Consider the following 10,590-nt stretch of genomic DNA (forward strand, 5'->3'; position numbering starts at 1 on the left):
GAACACACCCCTCCCTCCATTGGCTGATTCGGAAGGCGACAAGCACCAATGAGAGGCTTTTGGGCTATTTAAACCGGCGGGATTTTACAAGCAGGATACCGATTGAAAAAGCCTTTTTATAAGGCGAAACGCGTCTCGGACGAGGACTCACCATTATTTTATGGGACTTTTTATCTTTTACTTTATGTAAGTGTTTTACTTAAATAAATTTTTTACTGTCTATGAGCCTACGTCCTGCATCTATTCTCCTGCTTTACAAAGAAGAGCAGTGCCCTCTTAAAGGCACTATATCCATCACACTGAGAGCCCAGTTTGCATTGGCTCTCTTAAAGGTGAGCAAGTACCTGTATTTGATTTTCTGATATATTGGGTGAGGGTAATACACTAGGACTTTGGTCCATTGTTCCCTTTTCTCTCACTTTCTCTGAGGACCATCATTCAACTACTGAAGAAGTCTGGTATTTGCTTTGAAATACCCCTGCGCTTATGACCTGAGCCTATCTTTGCTTGGCTCTAAACCATGTGAGTTTGTTACATATACAGCTCTGTTTAAAGTACATCCAGTTCAGATATACTGCACTATTGTTCCCACTTTATATTTTTCCCTCTAGATATTCTCGTTTGACATACCCCTTTTTGCAAAGGGTGAGTTTATAATATTGAATTAGCGCTCCACTGGGTTTTGTTTGATGTGACTTTTCTGTTTCACTCTCATTACCCCACTTTTCTTCGCATGCTATTGTGTTAAGGTTTGGAGGTACCTACACGTGTGTGAGCTGCTTAGTGGAACTAGGTTCTTCACTACACTATATTTAAAGCGCCTAAAAGCACGGTTTATTTGCTACTACTTAGTTATGGAATTTGTCTGAAACAATGCTTTATGGCAAAGTCTTTCTTTATAGGTGGCATCTAGAAGATTCTTCTGGCTACATTCATGGGCAGCTAATGACACTTCCTGAGCTACTCTGGTTAGTAAATTCCATAACTAACCTGTCCTCTTTGAGAGCCCAGCAGGTGTTTCTGCTAACACCACTTGCTAGGTCTTCCTCCAGACTGATAGCGACCCTGCCAGATAGAATAGACTTTAACCAGATCCAAGTCTGCTTAAAGTGAAACCATTCAGGAAGCTTCCCAAACTCAGCCAAAGACGGGGGACTCTGTAATCCACTGAGCAGTTTCTCCCTTAACAGAAACCTCAACCAGTTAGTCCTATCCAGGCAGTCTTCTTACCGGTATCTTCAGGGGGGAAAGATGCTAAACGCTTTCTAGATGAACCATGTTAAACATGTCAGCGAACCCAGAAAATAAAATTTAAATAAAGACAGAAAACATGCCTGTAAGCTGGGACAGGTAGTATAAGTTTCCACGGTACACTACTTATGACAGACAGCCTTTATAGGGAGGGAAAAAAAAAAAAATTTTGTGCTATGGTAACATTCCCAATTGACCCCGATATTTGATTGTAGGTATGTAGAACATTGAGTATTTTACTTTTGGTTGGAGAGTTTTTTTTCTCAAGTTATAAAATAGCAAGTTTCTCCACTATTGGTGTTTGACCGACAACTTGCAACACTTCGGTTTAATCTATAAGTATTTATTAATAGATACAGGAAGAATTTGTACCGCTTACCTGGCCATCCACAAATTTCTTTAAAAGATTGGGCAAATCGGCAAACAGTAGTGTAGCACCAGCTTGCTGACACTTTCCAAGCAGAATAAACCTCCACGGCTGACTTTATTGCCAGTGTGAATGTAGTGACATCACTATTCCTACACTCTCTAGCCAGCGCTAATGTGACCTAATGTAGCAGCCACAGTGCATATGCTCTGTTAGCTCTGGGTGGAGAGCAGAGGGATCTACGGTGGGTAGTCTCTGCTGACCCTGTCTCAATTACTTGACGTTGAGCATCAGCGTTTGTTCATCTGTTAAAGCATGGTAAATATTTTGTATGTTTGGGTACAATTACACACTTTGTGTAGCATTTACATGCTAGTAGATGCAGACTTGCATTGGTGTTAAGTGCCACAAGAATTTATTGGAGTGAATGTGGGGAAATGTATTTTACATGTGCATTTATTTTGTCCTGAACTGCCTGGTTTTCCCCATCCCTCTCAGATTTCCAAATTCTATCAATTGCTCTCCCCATTTACTGTTAGGCCACCACTTCATACTTTTATATCCTCTGTAAAGGCACTTCTTGTGCTTGCTCCCACCCAGCATGAGCACCATATTCTGTTGATTTGTTGTAAGGCTGAGCAGGAATCTACTCTGGATTCCTTTGCCTTGGCTGTAGAACATCTTACATGCACGGTCTGCATCATTAGGACTGAATGCAGAGCGTGCTAAACAATCCACCTCAGCCTTGCTACAGAGCAGAGTCACATTCAGGAGTATAGCCCTGTAACTGCACTGCTGCCAACCCATGTATACTCATTGGGAGAGGAGAGTACATGCAGCCCACTGACCTTAAACCATTGTGAGAAGAAAAAACCCAAATCCAATCAGATGTCATGTAAGAGTAACAATTTATTTAAAAGAGGGATTATGAGATCTTTATTACTAGACAATAAAAAAGTTAAAGGATTGTTGCCTAACATATGAAAAATAAACTTCATTGGCATGTAATCACTTGGAGAGGAACAAAATGAAAAATAAAAGTCTGAATCAAAAATTAATGACTTTACAATACAAACTATTTTATTTTGATAACACAAATCAAGATATAAAGCAGCCCTCATACAGTGAGCTTACTTTTCCTGCATAAAAATGCAACCCGTATACAAGATGCCAAAAAAAATATATATAAAAAAAAAAAGTGTTACATTCAATGTTCTAAATTTAAAGCCCACTGACTATATACTAACCAGTGTAAAGACAACACACAGCTATTCAAGTATCAAGACACGTCTTCAACTAAACTAACAAAATCAAGCTAGAAGAACCAGCATATATAAAGTAGGTTCCCCTAGTGCAGAGTGTAAACAATAGACATCCCCTTCATTTTAAAAAAGGGGTAGAAAAGCTGCAGCATTTTTCCAGGGTCTTTGTACATAAAAATACATCTCAAACACCATTGTAAACCCTAGACATACAGTTAACCCTGATAAATATTCAGGAATGGAACCTGGTTATTACAATCTCATCCCTGGAACAGCCACCCTACCACTCAAAAAACACAACAAAAAACCTATAGACAGCCTGTAACAGATACAAAAATACATAAAGTGTAGCAAGGTGCAATATTGCATACAATTTGTGCAAACTGTGACACAGGTCTGTAAGGCCTCAGTATTGGAATATTAGCCCTTGTCCCAGTCCTGTGAAATGCTCTGAAATTACCCTTCAAGTATACAAATCAGACATTCAATAGAACATGCCCCAAAAGAGGTATCAAGATACAAGGAAGGGGGTGTGACAAGTAGAAATCCTTTCTACTATGCCCAGTAGGATTGCATTGACTCTGCTGAAGTAGACAAACACATACACTGTCAATACCCTGAACATCCACTGTATGAATTCCTACAAATGCCCGCTTCTGCAGGAAACTCAAGCAGTGGTAAAGTGAACCAGTTTACATAACACGGCACTTCTTCTCATCCCCAAAGCTTCGTTCCACACGGTCAATTTCTTGAATGATCTTTGTAAAAATCTGTTTACTATCCTAAAAAAATAAAATACAAATAAATATACAAGTTTAAAGAGAAGCGATGGATTAAATTAGATACACACATGTCAAACAATTTACCTCTGGGTTCTTTGCTGATACTTCCATAAAGGCTGCACCCCAAGAATCCGCAAGCTTCTTGCCCTCTTCGTATCTCACTTCCCGTCTGCAAAAAGTGATCACAACCAAGTTATTTTACCTCAGCCAGACACAAAGAGAAAAAATTATAGATTCGAACAGTCTTCTGCCTGTACATTGTGTCTCTAAACGGGTTCTCATTACTTTGAGAGCTGATAAGAATAGTCAGATATTCAGGTTCTCTGGTGACAAGAACCTATTTTTCCAGTCTGGATATAGCACCTTCAAGGTGCTATATGCACTTTTATCCCTCCAAGAAGAATCCCTATAGGACCTCATTTGGAAAGCCACCATCTTGGTAGCTCTTACCCAGTAAGAAGTAGACATAAATACTAGTCTATTAGATTAGCAAGTCAAGCTGGGTCCCCAAGCAGAAACTAATTGAGAACTCTTGGGGTATAGTACTACACATGAGAGAATACCTCTTGTTATTGGTATCCCTATGCCACAGTTTCCATGTATGAATGTTTCTATGTATTGACCCTTTCACAAATACGCCAGCTAGCTCAGATTGCAAGATGCTCCTAAAGCCTACACCAGTCAGCCTTCGCTTGCACATTAAAGTTTACAGAATATTGGTAGAGCCACACAAGACCCCATTCAATGTCAGAAATTTACATGTGATCCATGGCTAGAAATCAAGTGTAGTAACAGAGGACCACTACCTCTTTAATAAGAGGGAAAGATAAAGTGACTGAAGGTTATACAAGAGTTCGTAACCAAGATACTAGTGTCACAACAGTGCTAGGAGACCTAGACTAGTGTTTGCTACATTACAAGTTACTCGTTGACCTTTTAGTATAGTTTAAGACACAAGACACTTAAAACATACCTTTGAGGTGGAAGATCGCTTTTATTGGCAACTAGGACAATGGGCATCCTGGAAAACAAAATTAAGCAGTGTGATAGTTAGTCGTCTGAGCAAATATTTATACAAGGGCTTTTGCCATCCTACACAAGCTGGCTTGGGCATATGCCAACCCTGTGCGACCATCTAGCAAGTACGCTATATACATTGACTGCAGACGTTTTATGCTTCACAGTATGTGTGTAAACACTTAGGCAAGAGCTTGAGTAAAGACATGGTCTGATTAAGATATTCAAGCCTAGACGTAAGGATATTTAAGGGCATGTTTATGTTGAAGCTATGAAGTTAAGGGGAATAGACATCTGTTACTTCTATATAATACACTTACAGACACTTCCCACGGAGATCCACCAGATATTTATGCAGCGTACGGGCAATCTCAAAACTGGAAGAAAAAAAAAAAAATAATTAGTTTTCAGGTGATTTAAAATAGAAAACCCAAACAACTCAAGCTAAAAATTAGCTGTGGGCTGTACAGTTTCTAAATGTCATTTTTAAAGTTAAAAATTAACTATTTTTAACAAGCTTGCCATGAGACATTTTGATCCCAGTAACTAGAGTTTCCCGTTTTGAGATACATGATATGCTATCCTATTTACACCATTAAGCGGTCAAAACCATTTTCCCACGATGCTGCATTAACACCAAAGTTTCCAGCAGGTGGAGCTGTTGTATAGTTATCTCAACTAAAAATACTGCCCGAGCGACTTACCTCCTTTCACATCCGACAGAATAGACTACAATGTAACCGTGAATGCCGAACACAAATGCGTGGGGAATCATAGAATATTCATTCTGGGGGGAGAATATATAAAGAGGTCAGATATCACTACAATCCCAATATAAAAACATTCTGTGCATTTATAGAATAGATTACTTACCTGGCCGGCGGTATCAACAACATCCAACTCGAATTCATCATTACCGATAACAAAAGTTTTACTCCAGGCTATAAAGAAAAAATTAAAAAAAATAAAAATTATAAAAAATAAAAATTAAAGTTAGTTTTTTTCTGAGATGTCAATTAGTGGAGCTGTTTTACATAGGGCAATCCCGGGGAAACTTTTTTTTTTTTTTTTTTTAATTCTCCACAGAATTACTCGCTACATACACGAATATACATTGTATCAGGTTAGGCAAATACAAGACTTACTGTTTTCAATTGTTGGCTCGTATTCTTTTGGAAACTCTCCTTTAACAAAATGAACTGCCAGAGACGATTTACCTGTAAATAAAAACATTTTTTTTAAAAAACAAATAAGAACCAAATTCAGCGGTCAGCCATTTTACAAAGAGTGATGGAAGGCTATCAGCCATATGCTGGGGCCAGGAACCCAGCCAGATATCTACATGGGTGCCTGGCTTGGGACATTGCACATTTTAGATTATAAACTAAAAATTGTAAATGACTGAAAACCCGAGTTGCTAGGAATGAAAAGCGAATTTAAACTTTTTAGGTCAAATTAGCTAAACTGATATTAAGTTTCACCTGGAAGAGTTTGGTCTAAAACGTTAAATTCCCACAATCCCCATTTTTAGGGACTAGCCAAACGCAGAGACATTACTGAGAGTCATTTGAAAAGGCAACCAACCCCCAACAACACGGGTGTCCAACCCTCCCCCACAGGGACACGTCTCCTCCCTAACCACCAAATCATCACTTCCAATCTGGAGACACGCACTATCAACAATTACAGCGTGTCTTTAAAGTCATGTCGGAAACCCCTATAGACTATCGCAGACAGCAATGTTCATAGCCCTGATAGCGGGACTCTAAACTTGCCGCTGGTCTATCGCAGGAGCTCGCAAATGCAGATCATGGACCCGATCCCTTTAAACTCACAGGAGACATTTCACTGAACGCACAAAGCACCGATCCATTTAACCCCTCAAGGACCAAACTTCTGGACTAAAAAGGGAATCATGACATGTCATGTGTCCTTAAGGGGCTAAACTCACAAGAGACCTTTAACTGAACGCACATAGCCCCGATCCCCTTTAAACTCACATGGACCACAATCCGTTTAAAAAACACGAAATCTCAACCAGCCTAAAGCGCACAGATTTCCACTGAACAAACTTGAATGCATACACCAATATCTCCTAGTCAGGACATTTCCAAAACGTATACAGGTGTTACCAGGGAGCATACCACACATTGCATTATAAACTAACCATTATACCCCAAATTAAACAACAGATCCCGCTCTCCCAGCAATACTACCGGTCAGTCTGCTTTGCTCAGCCCACTCCCAGGGACTACGGACAGGTAACCCTCCTCCCCACATACCCCCCCAGAGCGGGTACTTACCAACTGCGGGGTACCCTAGCATAACAACTTTGCGGTGCTTGACCAAAGGCATAATGTGATCAATCAAATAGATTCCAAACAAAATAAGAAACACGTGCTGCGTTCTACCGCTCTTCGAATTGTGAGAAGACCCTCAGACCCCAGGTCAAATACACTGCCCTTATCAGCGACCCCGCCCTCCTCCTCAATACCCGCCAATCACAGCACGCGTCCAGCGAAGACTGGCCTCTGATTGGTCAGCGGCTTAGAATACAGCGAATGAGCGGCGAGTAGAACCTCGGGCACGTTTAGCTCATTGTTTGGAATCTTTATTATGCATCGTGGAATGTTGGTGATCCTGGCGTTCTGATTGGAAGGTTTATCTGGATGGGCGTGGTGGGCAGAAGTGAAGGATGGCAACAAACGCCATGTGCTTTTTGGATGGATTTTGTATCGTGTTCAGTCATTGATATTTGCAGGTTTTATAATTTCTACATTATTGAATATGTGTATATGGTAAAACTCCACGGTGTTTGGAATATACATCAAGAAAGCAAGCGTTGGAGATTTATTTTAATAGATCATTTTGGGTTACAATTAGGAATTTAAGAAATCTTTGTTACAACTCTTCTGTTAGTTGTGTGATTATACATAAGTTGTAATTATTTTGTTGCAATCAGCGCTGCTATAAAGGGTTTGCTAGCTTAATTATTAGGATTTTGTTTCAGTTTATTGGAGAATTCATTCGAACAATTACGTTTTTTTTCTTATTTATTTTATATTGATCGTCGGTGGAAAATCTTGCATAGGCAAATGCGATAGTTCACGTTTAATTTTTTATTCGTATACGAATATTTATTCGTATACGAATATTTTACACTCTCCTTATGCGCATTGTGTTTACGTAAATATAGTGCAACGGCTGTGCTCAAATTATATATATATGTGTATATTTAAAATTAATATAAACGAAATCGCAATTGATCGGTATATGTTATTATTATTTTTTTAAATCAGCTCAGTTTTAACACGTTTTCTCTTTAAAAAATAGAGTTCAAGAGTTTTCCTCTGGTTTTAATTATTTGCCCCGCCAGCTTTTCTTTACAATTATCTAATTGTGAAATTATAGATTTGTATCATTTAGTGTTAGTTTTCGTTTAATCTTGATTGAGGAATGCTTTTTAAGCTTTTCTATATAACATACACAGTTTAATCAAACGAATAAAGTTTAAAAAAAAAATACATCTAATATAAACATTTTCATTAAAAATAAAACTCCCGCTCAAGAAACTCGAGACTACTTTTAATAATGCATTACTTTATAACATTCATTTCATGCTGAACATGTTTAATATTTGTCATTTGTTCTATAATAGCCCCACTTTCTTACTGTCAATGTAATGGATGTGGTTTTAGATGCTCTCTGACTTAAATACATGAAATGTCTTTAATATACTTCTATAATAATTTCACTATTTATAGAAATTAAACATATTATGTAACACTGCTGGGACACATTTTACACAATGCTTTCCTATCAATATGCATAAATCCTAAAATTATCCATTATGAGTTATGAGTCTATTAGCACTCAATCCATCCTGATGGGTCAGCACTGGTGTCATTCCATTTCCTATGTAAGCTACATTTCCTGCTACTGAAATCCTCTCTCTGAATAAAGGCATTTTCACCATAAAGCCCCTTACTCAATATATGAAGACATATCCACTCTGGGATAGTAAACACAAGTGCATTTAATGTACTAGATATATTTTAGAGCAGGATTTTACAAAAGTGTTCAGACATTTTAATAGACTCTCTCCTTAGTCAAAGGTAAATTTAAAAAAGGGACATCTCATTTTCTGTGAAAATTAGGTATTTTATATCTTATAAATATATATATATTTTTTTTACTTTGAATTATTTTTGTTTTCATTACTCAATGCACCATTTTCGTTTGCCAAATCAATCAGCCAATTGCTTAATGTCATCCAGTTTCTTTAGTTGTCAGTGAGGTTTTTTTTATAATGTTAGTCATTAAAGTTTATTTTGTGTTGCCTTTTTTTTTTTGGCCAGATAGCATGTACAATTTTAAAATTCAGTATACATATAGCTAAGAGATTTGACAATTGCAGAACAACATTGTTTTGTATGGCAATGGCTCTTAGTTGATTCTTCAATTTTACGCCTGAAATCATATAATATTTCATTTATTATATTAGCACTGATTATTCTCACAGATCCACAGCAAATTCAGAAAATTATTTCAAGGACACCTAACAGTCATTGCTATTATTACATATGGTCTAGTCTTTAGTAGGAGACTGAGACCTTTTAATTTGGCAAAAAGTATCAAGTTAATATTATTATTATTATTATTATTATGAAAAAATGTGTACTGGGTGGGAATATAACAGGATACTCTATATGTTACATAGGGCTGTCTTCTCCTATACACGGGTTTAGTATAGAACAGCATACTTCTGTCACCTTGACATATGTGGATATAAGATATATTACTCCAGTTATCTGTGTATACCAAGGCTTGGCATATGATGGCAAGCTTCTGTGGCTTGTGTATTCACATGGTTGTAAATTAATTTGTAATTTTACTACTTATGTATTCATGCTAAGATATTGGATATATACTGTCAGCAGGCTCTCAGCACCTTCTGTTCCTGTATGTCCAACTTGTCTTGTTGAAAATACTCGTTTGTTAGTCCACATATTGTAGAGCGCTGCATAATTGGCTTGGCACTTTATAAATTATAATAAAAATAACAGGCATATTTTTGTTACCTGTATGTACACGTGGAAGGGTGTGATATAGGGAATATGAAAACATATTTATATCACCTTTGTATATACAGGGTTGAAATATGATGCCATACTAATGTATTTGTACATATGTTTGTAAATATGACTGCATATGTCTGTAGTTGTATATGGAATTGTGATGTGATGGTGTAATCCGCCGCCTGTGTATATGTAGATTTAAAACATGACAGCATACCTCTATTGGATTTGTATATATGATCTTGGAATTTGACAGTATATGTCTGCTGCCTGAGTATGCTTGTGCTTGACATATGATAGCATTTGTCTGCTGCCTGTGTATTCTTGGAATTTAGTTTTGCCTAGTCAAGCCCTACATTTTCCGCTAGTCAAAATTTAGCCCTGGCGAGTAGAAATTCACCACTGATGAGTATGCCATGACTTCCAGTGGCAAGTTACTTTAAACGTCCGTTTAGTAGTGTAGAACGTGAAATTGTAAGTCCTGTTCCAGATGACTTCTGCTGCCTGTGTATACAAAGGGTTGGGAATTGGGATGTGACAGTATACTTCTGCTGCCAGTGTATTCATGGAGTTAGATTTGTATTATTATTTATAAAACACCAACAATTTCCGCAGCGCAGTACAATAGGTGGACTAACAGACAATTATTTTCTAGAGGACAAGTTGACACACAGGGTACTGATGGCCCTGCTCAGACAAGAGAATATGACCTCTGCATCCTGTGGTTAAATGCAGTTGGCATATGGCAGCATACTTCCCCCCCCCCCCCCCCGTGCATACATGATATGGAATATGACAACATATTTCTGCCCCCTGTGTGTCTGTGTATATAT

At 37.9% G+C, this 10,590-nt stretch overlaps 1 protein-coding gene across 1 annotated transcript; it reads right to left on the reverse strand.

Moving 5' to 3' along the window:
* Window positions 1-3,232: 3,232 nt before the first annotated feature.
* RHEBL1 (RHEB like 1) lies at window positions 3,233-7,087 on the reverse strand. The gene is made up of 8 exons (XM_063426103.1): window positions 6,983-7,087; window positions 5,825-5,896; window positions 5,553-5,620; window positions 5,384-5,466; window positions 5,000-5,056; window positions 4,636-4,683; window positions 3,747-3,831; window positions 3,233-3,662 (listed from the first exon to the last, which is right to left on the reverse strand). Exons 1-8 carry the CDS (start codon window positions 7,032-7,034, stop codon window positions 3,573-3,575), a joined length of 555 nt encoding a protein of 184 aa, XP_063282173.1. The 5' UTR covers window positions 7,035-7,087; the 3' UTR covers window positions 3,233-3,572.
* Between the last annotated feature and the right edge of the window lie 3,503 nt (window positions 7,088-10,590).

This window comes from Pelobates fuscus, chromosome 1 (assembly GCF_036172605.1).
Source record: "Pelobates fuscus isolate aPelFus1 chromosome 1, aPelFus1.pri, whole genome shotgun sequence".
Taxonomy (NCBI): Eukaryota; Metazoa; Chordata; class Amphibia; order Anura; family Pelobatidae; genus Pelobates; species Pelobates fuscus.